The 19255-nt window shown below is 52.5% G+C and overlaps 1 protein-coding gene and 1 pseudogene across 2 annotated transcripts in view; one reads left to right on the top strand and one right to left on the bottom strand.

The window, feature by feature from the left end:
- Nucleotides 1-397: 397 nt before the first annotated feature.
- LOC311620933 (tubulin alpha-1C chain-like) lies at nucleotides 398-1700 on the bottom strand (annotated as a pseudogene). Its single transcript has one exon. The product of its transcript is annotated as a tubulin alpha-1C chain-like (transcript).
- A 1927-nt stretch (nucleotides 1701-3627) lies between these two features.
- CASTOR2 (cytosolic arginine sensor for mTORC1 subunit 2) overlaps nucleotides 3628-19255 on the top strand; it is a 51721-nt gene continuing 36093 nt past the window's right edge. The window contains exon 1 of the mRNA XM_084881999.1: nucleotides 3628-4008. Coding sequence (XP_084738125.1) covers nucleotides 3896-4008 — 113 coding nt within the window. The 5' untranslated portion in view covers nucleotides 3628-3895. The remainder of the gene's footprint in view (nucleotides 4009-19255) is intronic.

The following is a 19255-nucleotide window of genomic DNA, read 5'->3' as shown; positions in this document are numbered from 1 at the left end:
GTGAATTCCACCGGGAAAGTGCCGAGCCAGCACTTGCATGACCTTGAGAGTGAACGTCTCACCCTAGTCCCAGCCTGAAACCATCCTCTGGATTTAGTAACCCAGAGGCCCGTTTCTTTAACTTCTCAACATTAATTTTAGTAGTCTGTTTTACAAAAACCTTAAGCACCTATGACAACTTCAAATACAAAAGCAATTGCACAAGCCGATCAAAGTGACCTAAATTTGTAAACTTTATGCTAGTCTGGCTTGATTAAATGGAAAGCCCACAGTGTTTTCAAATGTTTTTGACCAAGACCCACAGTAAAGAATACCTTTTTTCTTTTTTTCTTTTTTCTTTTTCAAAATGAAAACAACATTATTGCAAAATTTAGGACACAACAGACTTCACAGAACAGCCAAAATAAGACGATCCCAAGACACTGGAGTGTGACGTAGCAGCTGACAGGTTAGTACTCCTCACCCTCATCCTCTCCCTCAATACTATCTGCTCCAACCTCCTCATAATCCTTCTCCAGGGCAGCCATGTCCTCATAGGCCTCAGAAAACTCTCCTTCCTCCATGCCCTTACCCACGTACCAGTGGACAAAGGCATGCTTGGCATACATCAGGTCAAACTTGTGGTCCAGGCAAGCCCAGGCCTCAGCAATAGCTGTGGTGTTGCTCAGCATGCACCCAGCTCACTGGACTTTAGCCAGGCCTCCACCAGGGACCACAGTGGAGGCTGGTAATGAATGCCAACTTGGAAACCAGTGGGGCACCAGTCCACAAACTGGATGCTGCACTTGGTTTTTTTGGTGGCAATGGCGGCATTGACATCTTTGGGGAACAGATCACCATGGTACAAAAGGCAGAAAGCCATGTATTTACCATGGCGAGGGTCACATTTCACCATCTGGTTGGCTGGTGCAAAGCACACATTGGTGATTTCTGCTACAGTAAGCTGCTCATGGTAGGTTTTCTCAGCAGAGATGACAGGGGCATATGTGGCCAGAGGGAAGTGGATGTGGGGATAGGGCACCAGGTTGGTCTGGAATTCAGTCAGATCAACATTCAGGCCCCATCAAACCTGAGGGATGCAGTGATGAAGGACACAATCTGGCTAATAAGGCGGTTGAGGTTAGTGTAGGTTGGGCGCCCAATATCGAGGTTCCTACGGCAGATGTCATTCATAGATGGCCTCGTTGTCAACCATGAAGGCACAGAGTGCTCCAGGGTGGTGTGGTGGTGAGGATGGAGTTGTAGGCCTCAACTATAGCTGTGGAGACCTCAGGGGGTGTGGGGGTGAGTAAATGGAGATCTCCAGCTTGGACTTCTTGCCATAATCAACAGAGAGATGTTCCATCAGCAGGGAGATGAACCCAGAACCAGTTCTCCCACCAAAGCTGTGGAAAAACCAAGAAGCCCTGAAGGCCCGTGCACTGGTCAGCCAGTTTCCGAACTCAGTCCAGGACGAGATCAATGATCTCCTTGCCAATGGTGTAGTGTCCACAGGCATGGTTATTGGCAGCATCTTCCTTGCCTGTGATCAGCTGCTCAGGGTGGAAGAGCTGGCGGTAGGGACCAGTGCAAACTTCATCAATGACTGTGGGTTCCAGGTCTACACACACTGCCCTGGGCACATGCTTGGCAGCGCCCGTCTCACTGAAGAAGGTGTTGAGGGAGTCATCTCCCCCGCCAATGGTCTTGTCACTTGGCATCTGGCCATTGGGCTGGATGCCATGTTCCAGGCAGGAGAGCTCCCAGCAGGCACTGCCGATCTGGACACCAGCCTGGCCAACATGGATGGAGATTGCACTTAGGCATAGCTGAAACTTGAAGGGCTCAGCGGGGCTGAAAAATGCGAGGACCTCCCACTGACAGATTACCAAGGAATCGGGGGAGAAGATCCAGTGCACAGACACACATACATGCATACGTGCACACATGTACACACTCAGCCAAAGGAAAGTGTTTTGAAACATAGAACAGATAATGGTAACTTTACTATGTGCAAAGCTCTGTGCCATTCTTTAATTATTTCTTTTTCATTGAATTCATACACTGCTAAATTAACTTCACCATGCACTCAGGGGTCATGGCCTACAGGTTTCTGCCATCCAGAGCAGAAATCAGAAAACTGGCTGATTCCTGCCTTGAGCCTTGTTTAGTTTCACCTGTTGGCTATTGACTTAAAATTTGAATTTTATGCCTTCAGGCTGGTCTTCTTTCTTCCCCTGTACCATTTCTGACTGATAGCCAACTGCTTCGCGCACATTTATGTTCCTTGACTGGCCCCTGCGTGCATTTCTTTTTGGGCCTTCTAGACTCCAAAGGAATAGATGTATGCATTTATTCCATAAATATTGAATTTGTGTCTCGCACGTGCCAGTCACCTTGCAGGCACTGGGAATACCGCAAGGATCAGACCAAAACCACTGCCTTCATGGAGTTGAGATTCTAGAACAGGGAGACAGGAAAACAAAAGTAAGAAGCAAACATATTTTTTATTAGAGGGTAATAAATTCTCTAATGACGATAAGACAGGAAGGGGACCAGCAAGCTCTGAGATCAGCATGCAGGCTTCACACCTTTTTGTGGAAATGAGGGAGCCTAATACGCTTCTACCTCACAGAGAAGGGCCGAGAGTGTGAAAGGGTACAACCACAACTTCCCTCAAAAAAGAGAGTTCCCAGCATGCCTATCACACCACCAAATTACTCTGCCAAAAGGCAAAGCACCGGTAATTTAACTTAGAACATTTTAAAATCCATTAACGGCCAGCCATGAAGGGGAACCACTGAGGGTTATGGTCACTGGCACACTGTCCCTGAGATGGGAAGGAAGCCTTTCTAATGTATTTCAGACTTTGCCCCAATGCAACCTGCCGAGGGACGTTCCTGTCAGCCCCTCTCCCGCGGGATAAATGGCTCCCTCATTAGCTCTGCACACATAACCCCTCTCGACCGGACTCCCGGTGACTGGGCCTGCCTTATCTTTGCCTCTCCTCCCTCCCATTTTCCGCTCCAACAAAGCCAAACACAGCGCCGTGGAGGCTTTCACGCTTCTGTGCCTTTGGACACGCTGTTCCTTCTGCCTGGAAGGCCCCTGGCCTCCATCCCCGCAAGCCCCCGCCCCCAACCCCACCCCCTTCCTCCTCGGCGAGCTTCCATTCATCCTTCAGAACCCAGCCTGGATGTCCCTCCTCCTCCAAAAACAACCAAAAACAACCCTTTACCACCATCAGCCCCATCTGTGTCCTCAGCACCCATCTCTGTTTTGCTTCTCTGCACTGTAATGATTGGTCTTTCCAAAATTTCTCCCCTCCCAGACAAGGGCCTCCTCCAGCGCTGCAGCAGCGTTGGCTACTCGCTTTGACCCCAGAGCGCCCAGTTCAAGCGCAGGGTGGCAGAGCTTGCACTTAGAGGCTCATGTTGGCTCGAAAGCCCCCGTGTGTGCCCTCCGCCTCCCCGGCAGTCCCTGGGGATAGCGCACTCGTGCATATTTCCCCTTAACACCGGCCGACCCCCGGCGCGGCCGCCCGGCCCCTGACATCAGCGGCGGGCAGCGCCGGGCAGCGCGCGACTACAAGTCCCGGCACGCCCCGCGCGGCCGCGCATGCCCAGCGGGCCGGCGTTTGAGTGGCAAGTTGTTTGTTACAGCGAACACCAGCTGCTCCCCGCGCCGGGCGCCGCGCGCCGCCGCTCCGCCAGCGCTGCCGCCCTCGCCCGCCGCCCGCCGCCCCGGCCCCTCGCGGCTTGGCGGGCCTGTCCTTTGTCCGCCCGCCGCCGGGCTCCTGGTCCTGGGCCGGCTGCCCGCGGCGCTCGGTGCCGGCGGGGCGCGCAGGGGGCGGGGGCCGCGGCTCGCCCCCCGCGGATGAGCCGCCGCGGAGAGCGCGGAGGAGCGCGGGCGGACGATGGAACTCCACATCCTGGAGCACCGGCTGCAAGTTGCCAGCGTCGCCAAGGAGAGTCTCCCGCTCTTCACCTACGGCCTCATCAAACTCGCCTTCCTGTCCTCCAAGACCAGGTGAGAGCGCGCGGGGACGCGGCGCCGGCCGGAGGGAGACAAAGAGGCGCAGCCGGGGCGGCTGTCCGCGCCGCCCGCTCGGAAAACAACTTCGAGCCCGGCGAGCACCCCCGCCCCGCCGCTAGCCTTGCGGGTGACAAAGCCACCCCATCTGCCCCCCTCCAACCGGGTCCTTCCACCCCGACTTCCCCCCTCCCCTCAGATGCACCCCCACCGCTGTCTCCCCCCATCTCAGCCCTCTCCCTCCCGACCCCTCCCCGAGATCCGAGGCTGCAGCGACGAGTCCCTGAATGAATGAGCGAACGAATGAATGAATGAAAAACAGGTGTGGGGACGCGGCCAGTGGGAAAAACAAACTACCGCCCCCCATCCCCCAACCCCTCGGTTGGGCCGGCCCCCGTCGCCAGGGCGGGCGGCGGGGAGGGATTGTGCCGAGCGCGGCTCCCCAGAGCAGAAAAATCATAAAATCATTTAAGTGGGTGTTTTATCTCAAGGTGCTGCAGGGGTTGCTGAGGGCGCGGGGAGGGGGAAGGGGGGCGCTGGGAGAAGGCAAGAGGGGGGCCGCGGGTGACGGTCGCGGTGGATCTTAATCCTTGGGGTCCGGGAGGTGGGAGGGGGTGTTTTGCCGAACCGTGGAAGGGGGAGGGAGGAGCAGGCATGTTTATGGCTCTGCCTTGAGGCTGGGCTTGGATGCTGCAGGGAAGAAAATAGTTGAAGGCCTTGGGAGGTTGCAAAAAAAAAAAAAAAGAAGAAGCAAGTTGGATTTTCCCAATGCCAGGTCAGGTCTGACTTTGTGAGCCCCGGTGGGTGCTTGGATTAGGGGTTTTGTGTGTGTGTGTGTGTGTTTTTTTTTAAGGAGCCCGAGCCCCAGTGGAGTGCGAGCCTCTGTAACTTAAATCTCTTGTTTGCCAACCATTGTGACTATTCAAAGGGATGAAGTTGTTGCTGGTTGGGGATTTTTTTTTTTTTTTCTCAGAGGCTGAGGCTGAGGCGGAGGTGGTGCTCCCTCCCTGCAAAAATGAATGAATACATTACAGGTCAAGGTTAACGTTACAATGACAGACCCCTAAGCCGCCCCCTTGGGCACCGAGCTCCGTGGGGCTCTGGGGTTGCAGGGGAAATCATTCAGTCGAGCCTCTTATCTCCCTGGTAAAGTTCTCGCCTGGAAATCTCACTTTAATGTGTGTGTCTGAGCCGGGTGCTCAGTCCCGCCATTGTTTGCGAGATGGAAGGTCTATCTGCCAGTGGCATCTTGTTTACTTTCTTCTCCGGCTGCTCGATGGGGTATGGAGGGTTGAAATCTTTTTTTTTTTTTTTTTCCTTTGCTGGGCCCTAGTTCCTTTGATTGCAAAGGTAATTATTAAACAGGTCATTTGAAAACAAAAGTCCACAGCTCAGATTCTGAATCTCCCCTTCCACCCCCACCCTCACAGCCCCCTCTGGCTGCTGACACCCACCATCCTGCATCTACCTTACCTCTGCCCTCCACCCCCACCCCCTACCCTGCCTCGAGTTCCGAGGCTGGAGTAAGAGAAAGCCGCCTTGTTTTTCCAACCCTTGGCCCTCAGCCCCAGGCAGCCCCCTGGCTGATTTCTCGGCTCCCATTCAAACTGGGCTGATGACTCAGGCTGCGGTTGTGCAGGGCCTGGGTGCCAGGAGGAGGGGGCATTGGAGGGCTTATTAGAAAGGCCAGGAAAGAGCTGCTGCCCCTTTCCCCTTGTAGAGGGACTGGCCCTTTTCCAGCCCCACCCCAGGGCCCGCTTTGGAGGACTCAGAGATAGGCAAGCCCCGGGGGTGAGCCCCTGCCAACCTAACCATGGAAAACCTACCCCTCAGCAGGTCCCATTTCTCCCTCTCTGCAGGGGCAGTTGGTCCAAGGCCCAGGTGACCAGCTCAGTCTCAAGATGACTCAGAGGTCAAAGGTCATCTCCGTTTCTCCATCCAGGGTCTGACTCCAAGAGGTGTCGAGTTCATTTGTCAAATGGCTGAAAGCTGCCCTGCTGGTGCTCCTGGCCAGGACACTGGCTTCGGGTTGTTGTCAGCACCTTCCTTGCCTGCCTGGAGGAGAGCGACAAGGTCCCATTCCTTCTCTGGTTCTCACTTTGTTCGTCTGTAATGACGGCAGCAGCACTCGGCCCAATAGTTTTCAGAGAGCTTCGGTGTATGTGTAGAATGGCGTGATGGTGGAAGTTGGCCTTTTAAGCAAGTGTGAGGTGTAGTGGAGTGTGGACCTATTGTTTAAGCTGTTCTCAATAATTGGTCTTCCAGGTAGAATTTTCGGTCCTCTCTGATTTTTTTTTCATCAGTACCTACTGCCAAGTGCTGGCCCATAGCCCTGACATTTTCCCCATCCCACCCCCAACCTAAGTTCACCCCAAACTAGTACTGCATCCTCCCGCCCGCCCCCTCAGGGTCTCTGTGCTGCCTGTTTACAAGTTTTCAGTCACTCCCTTATAGGGTCGACTCCTTCCTCTGGCATTCGAGGCCGTTCCAGATCTGGATCTAGGATCCTCTTTAACCAATCCTCTCTGGCAAACGCTCTGGTGACTCACAGTTTACTCTGTCCTTCCCTTCACACCTCTTTGCTTTCGTACTTCCAGCTCTGTCTGGAACAGTAAATTCCTACTCAGTCCTCAAGATCTAGTGAAAGCACTCTGAAACTTTCCTGAAACCCCCTTCCCTCCACCCTCAGCACACTTAGTCACTGCCTCCCGCGGGTACCTACCTGCGTGGAGGCTTGGGGAGAAATAACGGCCTTGCTAGATACCCACTCTGTGTGGGGGTGAAGCTGGAGCCAGGAGGTGTCGAAGTACCCCAGCCCTCCCTCTTGGAATCCCAGGGCCTGGTGGGGGAGAAAAACAGGAGTGATCACGATACAGCGGGTGGAACCAGGGAAGGGTGGAGGGTATTAGGGTAAGGGGTGTTGAGGGACTGCCCAGGGGAGGCATGTAGGCTTTCCTACAGGAGGTAACACTGGATCTTGGGACTTTAAAATGGGAATTGTTAGCTAGGTAGGAAAGGGGATCCTGGTCCCAGGTGCTGAATATACCCTGGTTCAAAATACTCTGTAAATTAGGCTTTACACCTGTTTTGCAAAGTTCTCTGAGGCTCACAGGTTAAGTGACTCGCTCAAGGTCACACAGTAAGTGGTAGAGCCAGGACTTAAACCTGCATCTTTCTGACTTAGGCTCGGAGGCTTGCTGTTACAGCATGCAAATGATGCCCATACACACACAGTTACGTCCAGCCCTTCTGTTTGCGGTGTGCTGTTCCCAAGGCTTTAGGAGCACAGAGTGGCACCTGCAGGCTTTCTGTATCCCGCCTGCCCCGCCTCTGTGGGCCTTGTCTTACAGCACGAATGTTTGTCCCTCATCACCACTCGTCTAGATTTTCTAATTCCTGATAGCCCAGCTCAGATGCTCCCTCTGCTTAACCTTTCATCACTTCTCAACTTTTGTCCATAAGAGCATGTTAGTTACTTGTCTTATTCTCCCACCTAGATTATAAACTTTATGCCCAGGAAGGGTGTTTGTTTGTTTGTTTGTTTGTTTGTTTTGCATTTTTTTATTCCCCCCAGTACCAGATATAATAGAGCCATCGTTGACTTTACCGTCTGTCACAAGCAGGTAAAGGCACTGGGTTTGGAGAAGTAAAGTGCCTTGCTCAAGGTCAGACCCCTGGAAAGAAACAGAATTGGGATTTGAACCAGGTCCTCTTTCCACTGTGCTTAGCACACTGCTTTGTAGGCACTTAGTAACTGCCTGTTTGATGGATGTCCCACTCGTGCACAGAGTGACCCAGATTTCAGCCAGAGTCTCTTACCAGTGCCCTGGGGGTTGGGAGAAGCATGGCAGACAGAGTCACACCTAGAGAAAGAAGCAAGCCCTGCCCCAGCTCTTTGCCCCAACTCAGGACAACATCTGGGTGTGATCAGAATAGGGGACAGAGGCCAGCTGAGAGCACTTATTCTAGGCACAAAGCTGGATGCAAGATCCTGGGTGGGCAAAATCAAGGTTGTCCACAGAGCTTCTCCTCCATCCTTGTGATCCCCTGCAGCCCAATCCACCTTTCTCTCCAGCCTCATCTCTCATGGCTTCCAGCCATGCAGACCCACACACACCCTACGGTGTCTCATGTCCTTTTCTGTCTGCTTGGAATGTGACTCTTTGCCTTACCACCTTTGTCACTTGTTCATTCTTTTAGATTCAGTTTTAGCCCCACCACCTCCAGGAAGTCCTCCCTGAGTGCACAGCTGAGCTCAGGCTCTTCAAGCTTTGGCATAATGGGCTTAATCTCAAGATGAAATGTGACCCACTGTAGAATTATCAGCAGGATGCCTTGGGCTGCAAACAACAAAAAGCCATTACTTAGCTGGCCTTGACAATAAGAAGTTTGACCTTTGCATGATAGGTTATAAGTCAGGCTGCTCTAGGTAACTTAAAGGCTTGATGATGTCATCAAGAACCCAGGTCTTCCTGTCTTTCTATTTGGCTATTCGTGGCTTGACAGTGTGGCTCCCTGTAGAACAGCCGGGGCAACCCCAGGCCTGTGGGCAGTCAGGAGAAAACCCAGTGGAGGGAAAGGACTGTTGGTCAGGAGGTGTCTCTGAGAAAATCTTTCCAGGAACATGCCCTGCTCCTGCACAGATTTCCTCATCTCACTGATCAGACTGGGTCACATGAGCATTCCTGCACCAATCACATGCACAGGGAGTGAGACCATCACAGACAGTAAGGATTCACCACTGCAGCTGGTGCTTTTGGCCACCTGGAGGTGGAGGCTAGTGCCATTCTTCTGGGACTCAGATTTGTTCTCTTCAACACGGTAAGACAGGGGTGGGGAATGTTCAGCCCGAAGGCCATCATTTGGTCTGGCCCCGCTGAGGCATTAGGGGTGAGTTAATTAAGTGTTTGACCAAATATAACAGGCTAATTAAAAATATATATATTTTTTTTATTGATTTCAGAGAGAGAAACATCAATGATGAGAGAGAATCATTGACTGGCTGCCTCTTGCAGATCTACTACTACCCGGGCATATGCTCTGACCGGGAATTGAACTCTTACCTTCTGGTTCGTATGTCAATGCTCAACCTCTGAGCCATACCGGCCAGGCTAGCAGGCTCGTTTTTAAGTTGATAATTTTGTGCAGTCCACAAATTATGTTAAAAATGCCCAAGTGGCCCTTGGCAAAAAAAAAGGTTCCTCACCCCTGCTGTAAGGCAAAGCTGGGAATAACACGTATACAGGAAAAGCAGTAATGACAACTCAAGTTGGCTGGATTGTTCCCCTTTTACAGTTGAGGAAACCGAGGAACTTGAGTGCCCCAGGACACACAGAAGTGGCAGAACTAGGATTCTAAATGAGAAAGTCCGGTTGTAGAACCTGTCTTGATGGCCACTATGCCAGGCCTAACAGCACACCAGCTTGGGCACACCCTCCCCAAGGTTCACTCAACAGAGATGCCACCAAGAGTCCGTAGCAGCACTCTCCCTCCAGGAAGGAAGGGGAAGGTGGGGTTCAAGATCATTATCCTGAAATGTATTAGGTGCAGGAAGTTGAACGTTCCCTAGGTTGGTGTGCAGTAAGCACATGCCTACGGACACACCAGTTCTGCAGGTCTCCTACGTGTCTGCCTCCAAAGCAATGCAAATATTTAGCACAGAGCCCTATAGCACAGCGGTCACCACCTGGTGGTCCGTGCGGTCCAAAGGGCTGGCGACCTCTGCTCTCACAAAGGCCTGGAGGCTGGAAAGAGAAAGCCGTATGCAGAGTGACCATGATTCGTGGCCCACCGTGACCTCCAGTGTGGGGCTGGTGCAAACAGGTGTGTTTTGTTCCTGCAGACACCCTGCAGCATGCACTGCTGTGTGCAGAGCCCAGTGAGAAACACAAAAGGAGTTTCTGTCCTGTGAGGGGGAAAAGCTGTGCTCTCTGCCAGAGCTGGAGGATGAGGGTCCAGAGGCCCGGCTGGAGGAGACGGCTTCGGAAGCCATCACTGGTTCTTACCATCTGTCACACGGAGCCCAGCCTGGGGGGTGTCACAGTTCACTCTGAATCCCTGACCACAGCTGGCCTTGCTCAAAGCCCTTCTCAGACGGTGCCAGGTTCCTGATTTGTCTGCCTTACCTGGCGTTAGGAGTACTCCTTGATCTGACTTCTCCTGTCCTCTCTGATTTTGTCCTCTATCAATACCACACATGCCCTATTTTTTTTTTAGTAACTCTGGTAGTTTTTAAATATCCCGAATTCTTTTACACTGTCCCCTTCAAAAGCTGGAGCTCCCCTGCCTTTAAGTGAAGTCTGGATTACTGACTTTCTTCTGACTGGTGGAAGGTGACATGGTGAGACTTCCTAGTCTTTGAGGCTGCTGCCTGGTGTCTGTCTTTCTCTCTCTTGGATCCCTGGCTCTGAAGAAAGCTAGCGGCCATGTTGTGAGGACACTCAAGCAGCCCTGTGGAGAGGCCCACGTGGAGAGGAACTGAGACCTCGCACCCACAGCCAGCCTGTGAGGGAGGCACCTTGACAGCAGATCCTCCCCTCAGGCGGGCCTTCCAATGTCAGCAGCCTCAATCAGCACCTTGACTTGACCTCATAAGAGATCCTCAACCAATGGAACCACACCCAAATTCCCATCTCATGGGAACTGTAGGAGAGATATTGTTTCAAGCCACTAAGATTTCAGGTAATTTGCTATGCAATAGATAGCTAGTGGAGACACTTTTTTAGTGCCCTAACAGGGGGCACTAAAAACAACTGCCCTGGACAGCAGGGCACACCGGGATGTGGGATTGCCCTAGCTTTGGTCCAGCTCTCTGTTAACCTGTGACTAACCTCTCACAGATTCTTCTTGTAGTCAGTGCAAGCATCAGACCCTCCAGGTAGCCACCCTGGAGCTGGGTGAGTGGCTTCCTGGGACTCTCGTGCCTTGGGACGGAGGTTGGGAGGGCTGGTGCCCTCTGTCTTTACGCCAGGTGCGTGCCCGGGCCTCAGGACCAGTGCTCCGTGGCACTGACTTAGCTCCTGGAGATCAGAAGATGCCATTGTGAAGGACTGAATTGGTCTCTTCTGAACCTGCACATGGCTGGCAAGTTTTTTTCTCATAACCGATCTCTGTATGAGAACCCAGCCCTGAGGAAGCCAACCTAGTCCCACCAGAGCTGGAACAGTCGGTTCTGGTTGTCCCAGGCCCTGGGCCGTACCTTGACACGGGCAGGCAGCTTCTCCAGAAGCGGCAATTCACCCAAACCTTGAGCCACTTAGTTTGGTGTGCATGCGTTAAATTAAAACTTCTAAAAGGTCCCTGGCTGGCACCAAAGGGTGGCAGGTTCAATTCCTGGTCAAGGGCAGGTACTGGGATTGCAGGTTTGATCCCTGGCCCTGGTCCAGGTGTATGTGCGAGAGGCAATCAATTGATGTGTCTTCTTCTCTCTTTCTCCGCCCCCCCCCCTTTTTACTCTCTCTAAAAAGAAAATCAATGGGGAAAAAATAAATTTAAATTATTAAAAAAGAAAACTTCTAAAGGAAAACTCACTTTTAGATGCCTTACATTTGTCTGTGCCTTAAACATAATATATTTTGACCTCGGAGGTATGTGCTTAAAAGCTTGGGTCCTACCTGCCCATGCGTGTTCTTAGCAGCATTCACAGCAGCCAAAGGTGGAAACAACTGAAGTATCCATCGACAGATGAATGGATAAGCAAAATGTGGTCTATACCTTCACTAATCAGCCTTAGAGGAAGGAAATTCTGACACAGCTACAATATGGATGATCTTTGAGAACATCCTGCTAAGTGAAGTTAGCCTGTTATAAAAGAACAAATACTGAGTGATTCCACTTACACAAGGTACCTAAAGTAGTTAAAATCATAGAGACAGAAGGTTGAATGGGGGATGCCAAGAGCTGGTGAGATTGGGGAATGGGTGTAGAGTTTCTGTTTTGCAAAATGAAGGAGTTCTGGACATTGGTTGCATGACAGTGTGACTGTATGTACTACTGAACTGTGTATGCACTTAGAGGTGGTTAAGATGGCAAATTTTATATGATGTGTGTTTTACAAAAATTAAAAAGAAAAATAAGTAGGAGCTTAGCAAGTGTGGGGAACAACAGGGCAGTGTGGAGAGCAGAAGCCAATGAACTAGAACAGATTAAGGCCGAGGGAAAGATACACCCAGCAAAGCAGCTATGCATGTTATGTATTAACTCATTTAATCCTCACAACTACCCTTTTTAAAATATATATATATTATTGATTTTTTATAGAGAGGAAGGGAGAAGCATAGAGATTTAGAAATATCGATGAGAGAGAAACATTGATCAGCCGCCTCCTGCACACCCCCTACTGGGGATGTGCCCGCAAGCAAGGTACATGCCCTTGACCGGATTCGAACCTGGGACCCTTCAGTCCGCAGGCCAATGCTCTATCCATTGAGCTAAACCAGTCAGGGCATCACAACTACCCTTATCACACAGATGTAGTTACCAGCCCCATTTTACAAATGAGGAAACTGAGGCATTAAATAGTACATTGCTTTCCCAAGATCATAAAAACACTATGAGAAGAATAGGGGTGTTTGAACAACAGCTTTATCCTATCTAATAAAAGAGTAATATGCAAATTAATGGTCACTCCAACACACAAGATGGCCTCCCCCATGTAGACATAAGATCGCCACCACAAGATGGCTGGCAGGGGAGGACAGTTGTGGGCAATCAGGCCAGCAGAGGAGGGCAATTGGGGTTGACCAGGTCTGCAGGGGAGGGCAGATGGATACAATCGGGCTGGTAGGGGAGCAGTTAGGTGTCTATCAGGCTGGTAAGAGAGTGGTTAGGGGGTGATCAGGCTGGCAGGGAGAAACAGGGGCAATCAGGCAGGCAGGCAGTTAGGAGCCTGCAGTCCTGGGAGCTACAGACAGCCCACTGGGATCAGGCCTAAACGGGCAGTTGGATATCCCTCAAGGGGTCCCAGATTCGAGAGGGTATAGGCTGGATTGAGGGACACCTGCCCCCGTGCACAAGTTCCGTGCATTGGGCCTCTAGTTGAGATAAAATTCACCTACCATATAACTCACCCTCTTAAAAATTTACAATTCGGCCCTAACTGGTTTGGCTCAGTGGGTAGATGTTTCTTTCTCATCGATGTTTCTGACTCTCTGTCCCTCTCCCTTCCGCTCTGTAAAAAATCAATAAAATATATATTTTTTAAAAAGTTTACATTCATTTGCTTCTAGTATATTCACAGAGTTGTGCAACCATCACATTGTCTAATTCCAAAACATTTCATCACCCCAAAGAAAGTCTCCCCATTAAGCAGTCATTCCCGTTTTCCAGCTCACCCCTGGCTCCTGGCAACACTAATCTGCTTTCTGTCTTTATGGATTTGCCTCTTCTGAATATCTTGTATAAATGGAATCCTACAATATTTGGTTCTTTTGACTGACTTCTTTCACTTAGAATGTTTTCAGGGTCCATCCATGTTGTAGCATGTTTCAGTACTTCATTCATGTTTATGGCTGAAGAATGTTTCATTGTATGGTTACACTACCTATGGTTTATCCATCCATGGATGGACATTTGGATTGTTTCCACGTTTTAGCTGTTGTGAATAACTAGAGGCCCAGTGCACAAATTCATGCAAAGGGGGTGGGGGTGCGGGAGGAGGGATCACAGGAGGTTGGCCACTGGTCCCAAGGAGGAAGCTGGCCCTCGGCCCTCCTGGGAAAGGGGCCGTGTGTCCCATCCCAGCCTGGGCCTGAAAGTCCCACTGGGGTTGGAAGAGGAGGCAATGGTCACTGAGCCAGACACAGAAGGAATGGACGCCACCACTGCCGTTCGCACCCCACCACCAAGCAGTTCCCTGTCTCCCCCCTCCTCCTTCCCTTGCCACCATGCCACCACCATGGCAGGCAAGCAGCCCCTGAGTAAGGGAGAGGACAGGAGTGAGACAAATCCTTGTGTAGCAAGGGAGCTGCTCTGCTACATAGGAAACCTCGACCAGAAGCAAGTCTCTGAATGGTTTAGCACCAGGGACTGATGGGGGCCAACCGGGAGGGGCTGCAGGAGGTTGGCTGTGGGAGTGCACTGACCACCAGGGGGCAGCTCCTGCATTGAATGTCTGCCCCCTGGTGGTCAGTGCGTGTCATAGCGACTGGTCAGCCAGTTGTTCTGGTCTTTCCAGTCAACCTGTCATAATAGTCGCTTAGGCTGCTGTGAACAGCTGTGCACAAGTGTTTGTGTGAACATACGTTTTATTTCTCTTGATCATACACCTAGGAGTGGAATTGCTGGTCATATGGTAGCTCTGTTTCTAACATTTTGGGGAACCACCAGGTTGTTTTACACAGTAGCTGTACCATTTAACATATCTGAGGACGAGGGATCTGAACCCAGGGCCTCTGGCTGACAAGTCCATGCTCTTCAAGTATCACTAGGTTTGGTTGGATAGGAGCCTGGAGGCCCTTACCAGCTGGGTGACCACAGTCTGGGCTACTGAACCTCTGGGAGACCTGATTTCTTCCTGGCACACAGGGTAATGGGGAAATAGCCTGAATAAAGCACCAGGCCCACAGCAGGCTTCTCCCGTCGTCCGAGTACAAAGAGTCTTGTATGCGAGCGTCCCAGTGGCCCTCTGAGACGGCTCTGGAGTGAGAGCCTACCTCCTACCTCACACATCTTGAATAGGTGGTTGCTGGGATGGTGGACCCTGGGAGGGTTCGTCACCATTGGGGTGGCCACACCTGGAGGCCCCAGTATCAACAGGAGAGGGCGGGACCCCACACTGACCCCGCCGCAGCTGTGGCCATTTGATCTGAGCTGAGGCTGCCAGGAGATGAACAGCCTTGGCAGGGAGGGGAGGGAGGGGGTTAGGGCAGGCCTCCTCCTCCTGCACTGGCCCCTCACCCTAGCAGTAGTGCTCATTTTCAGGCTAGGGCCATTTCCCCCCTCAAAGTCCACCTTTCCTCTGACACCAGGCTGGGCCTCCCGCTGCCTTCAGGGCCTCCGCACCAGCCCTGCCTTCCCTTTGATCCCCTCCCTACCCCACCCAACGGTTTACTCCCTTTCTTGAGCAGGAAAGTGGAAATTTGTTCTCCAAGTTCAATCTTTTCCCTTCAGAGCTTAAAAGTCACCGATGCACCAACGGGTGTGACGGATTTAGAACAAAGCTTAACCTCAGAAATCTTCATGGAGGTTTATCTGCCCCCCCACATGGGGGCTTCCCCTCATGTTACCTTCACCAGAGCTCGGAGGGAAGGAGGGGTTGCCACCCCATCAGACAGAAGGGACAGCCGCTCAGTAACTTGCCCCAAGTAACGCGGCAGACACCAGCAGATTGGGGTTGCGGCCCCCTTCCCACTCTCTGCCTGTGGGGCACTCTCCTCATTCCCCCTTAACTCCAGACACAAGATCTTAGGCTGAGGCCGTTTTCCCGGGGATGTGCACATAACAATGAAGAAAACGTGTGTTTGCCCTAACTGGTTTGGCTCAGCGGACAGAGCGTCAGCCTGGGGACTGAAGGGTCCCAGGTTTGATTCCGGTCAAGGGCATGTACATTGGTTGTGGGCACATCCCCAGTGGGAGGTTTGCAGGAGGCAGCTGATTGATGTTTCTAATTTTCGAACCCTCTTCCTTCCTCTCTGTAAAAAAAAAAAAAAAAAAAAAAAAAATTTTATAAAATATATTTTAAAAGAAAAAGAAAATGTGTGTTTTGTCCAAAGTCTACCACTTAACCAGCTGTGTGACAATAAGCAAGCTGCTAGGAGCCTCAAAGAAGGTGTAGTTTCCCCCTCTTTAAAATGGGCATCATAGCCGAAACCAGTTTGGCTCAATGGATAGAGCGTCGGCCTGGGGACTGAAGGGTCCCGGGTTCGATTCTGGTCAAGGGCATGTACCTTGGTTGCGGGCATATCCCTAGTAGGGGGTGTGCAGGAGGCAGCTGATTGAAGACTCTCTCTCATTGATGTTTCTAACACTCTATCCCTCTCTCTTCCTCTCTATACAAAATCAATAAAATATATTTTAAAAATAAATAAAAATAAAAAAATAAAATGGGCACATAACTGACCGCGCTGGGTTGTGGGGAGACTTGCCTGGGAAATGTCATGTCGGGGACTTGGGTGTGTGACACAGTGAGCTGGCTCATGCGTGAATTCAGCAGGTGCTCACTGATGGCAGGCGTTAGCAGGGGGCGGTGGTGGCCTCTGCCCGCGGCGCTGACAGCCTGTCCTGCTTGAGCAGCATGGAAAAGATCGTCTGATGGTTGCAGGATGGAATGACTAACAGGTTTTCACATGACGAGGGGAGTTTTTCAGGTTTGGGGGGGGCTGTGGGGACTGATGGAGTAGAGTTCTGTCCTCCAGGCGGCCTTCTACTGGTGGGAGCTGTCTGCTCCCAGCAAGGCCTTGGCGGCCATCCCCTGCCCCTCACATCGAAAAGCTCTGCCTGACTGGTTCTTGGACATCCCAGACTTGGCATGTCCCAAATGGTGCTCCACCGGGACCTGCTCCCCCCTTCCTCTGTGTCCCCACATCCCCCTGCCTCCCCACATCTGGCCTATCTCCGGGCCCTCTCTCTAATCCCTCCTCGGCACCGAATGCTTCCCCCTGACCCCCTTCATTCAAGCCCCTCACCTGGGCCCTCGGGGGGCGGGTCTCTGCCCTCCAGGCCCTCTTTCTCATCAGGAGGCATCTTCATCCATACGTGGACTGCTCTGGGATGAAATCCAGGCCCTGAGTATAGCCCCTGAGGCCCTGCCCTGTAGGCTCTGACTCCCTAAGTCCCTCCCTGCCTTGTCTTCTTTCCTACTTCATTCTTGCTACCCCTGCCCCTGCACTGCCCCTTACCTTCTTCTCTGACCAGGACACCCTCTAATTTGCCTGAGTCTGGATGCTGTGCAGGCTGTGCGGCCTGGGCTGGTCAGTTCCCGTCTCTGAGCCCTGCATCCTATCTGTACGGCAGGTCAGTGATGGTTCGAGGCAGTCTGTTTGTGCATTCTGGAAGGTTTGACCCAGTGAGAACGGGTGTTTCTGAAGGCCACGCCTGACAAGGAGGGGGTGGCGGCTGCCATCGCTATGGGCTTGAGCATCAGGAATGGCCCTCTTGTGCCCGGGGCACCGGGACAGTGTCTGTACTGTGCTTTCTGTGGGGCAGTTTAAACGTGGCACAGGGGCCTCAGGACAGGTTCAGAGTGGTCCCCCAGCTGTGTGGGGTGATGCAGAGTAAGCCACAGACGTCCGAACAAGCCCCACCCCATTCTTTTCAGAGCTGGAATTGGGAGCCTGCAGTGGGAATCTAGAACACTGGAGGTGGGGGAGGCTTAGAAGGGTCCTTGGAGTCTGTCCCCCTTACCTGCATTAGGGGTGAAAATTGGGGCAGGGCTCTCAGGGATAGGAGATTCTCCTCCCCCTCTTCCCCCCCTTACCTTCCCCTCACCCCTCCCTTTCAACTGGGCCTGGCACCGGTCTCTGGTTCACTTCTCCCCTTCCCTGGAGGGATCCCCCTTCTTCCCCTTTTGGCCCCTGGGCCTCCAGGTGAGCTGTCTCAGCTACTCAGGACTTGGCCCCGGCAGGTGCACTGGTGTGGGCAGACCCCATAGTGAACTCCCTAGGAGAACCCAGGCTGGACCCCTGAACTGAGCGGTCTTCTGGGATGGGTTGGCCACCCAGTGTCACAGTTGGGAATGAGAGGGCTGGAGAGGCCTTGGGAAGGTCACTGGAATGAAAAGGTGTTCCAGTGGCTCCTCAAGCCAGCCTCTGCAGCCCCAGTGGGCAGGCAGCCCAGATGTGGAGAGTGCTGGCTTGAGGACGCTGGAACCATTTTTTTTTTTTTTTATCTGCTCTTCTCTGAGTATTCTTCAGAGAAGTTCTGTTCCGAGAGTCCCCCCTCCGCTTCCCTCCAGCCATTCCCCTCCCACAGGGCTTCCATCTAAATTATCCCGGTTGAACTAGTTTTATTTAGTTGTCAGTTTCCATTGAAAAACAGAGACGGCGGCGGTACCACCTGCCGCATAGGGCTGTCCAAGGATTAAATGAGATCATGTAGGCAAAGAGGTCAAATGCTCAGGTCTGTGTGTGTGTGTGGTCTGGAGTCTGAGCACGTAGGGGCTGTGGGGCTGGGCGGTGGCAGCCATTGCGATTCCACAGGGTTCCCCTGTACTTCGAGCCTTGCTCTGAGCACCATCTGTGCTGTGAAAACGTCCTGTGAAAATTCAAGCCATTGGAGAATCGCCCTATGTTATTGCCTCCAAGAGTGCTGCTTCTCAAAAGCTGGGACCCCTGAGTTCTTGCACAGAGTGAAGGTTCTTGCATTACCCGCACCCGTACACACGTGTCTGTCCCCTGAGGACAGGCTTCCTCTGCACCTTGTTCCTTCTCCCAGGAACAAGTTAAGGAGGAGCCCAAGGGAGCGATTCAGGGAGAGTGTGAACCAGGGGCTCCCTGTGTGTGCATCCAGCCCTCCAAAGGCTTGTCCATCCCCTTGCGGGCGAGTCAGGCCCATTGGTGGTGGCTGGGGAAGGCAGGGGCTACACAGGGAGAAGTGCTTTCTGTCTGCTGTTTCCCCAAACCTGGTGCGGGCCATCGAGGCTTCCTCCTTCTCCACTGGTCCACACGTATGTCTTCACACCCACCCCATAGCGGGGGCTGATCCCATGAGGACTCGGACCCAACTCTGGACTCACTTGTAGACAGCTGTACTGCTCTTGCTCGCTCTGTAATTTGATGAAGAGGAAAATCCTCATGGCATGGGGGAGCTTGAGGTACGGGGATGAGTCAGGGAGGGCTTCCAGGAGAGGCGGCATTGAGCCAGGCTTGAAGCATTAGGGTAGGGAAGAGACTTCCAGGAAGGTGGAACAGCGTCTGCAAAAGCAGTGAGGCCTGGCCCTATGGCCCGTGGTGTGTAGAAGCTGTGAGGGGGCTGGAGAGAGGAGCCTTGTTAAGGGGAGGGTGGGGCTGGCCATGGGAGCGGAAGGGCTCTGTCCAGGCTCCTGGGCGGGAGCAGATGGCTGTGGCCTGAAGAAGGCCCATGGGGGGAGAGCACTGGGGAAGAAGAGGACAGGTGGGGGAGAGCCCAGAGAAGTGGCCCAGTGCAAAGGGAGTGAAAGAAAACATGGTGTGGCAGGCCTGGGCTAGTGAAAGTCTTCCTCTGGGCGTACACCCAACAGAAGTGAAAGGAGGGGCTCAGCTCGATGTTTGTACAGCCATATTCATAGCAGCTTGATTCCTAATAGCTAAAACGTGGAAGCAACCTAAGG

This window comes from Pipistrellus hanaki (genome assembly GCF_964339955.1).
Source record: "Pipistrellus hanaki genome assembly, chromosome: 4".
Classification (NCBI taxonomy): Eukaryota; Metazoa; Chordata; class Mammalia; order Chiroptera; family Vespertilionidae; genus Pipistrellus; species Pipistrellus hanaki.
Note: the sequence above shows the minus strand (reverse complement) of the source record. Positions and strands in the feature narration are given on the sequence as shown.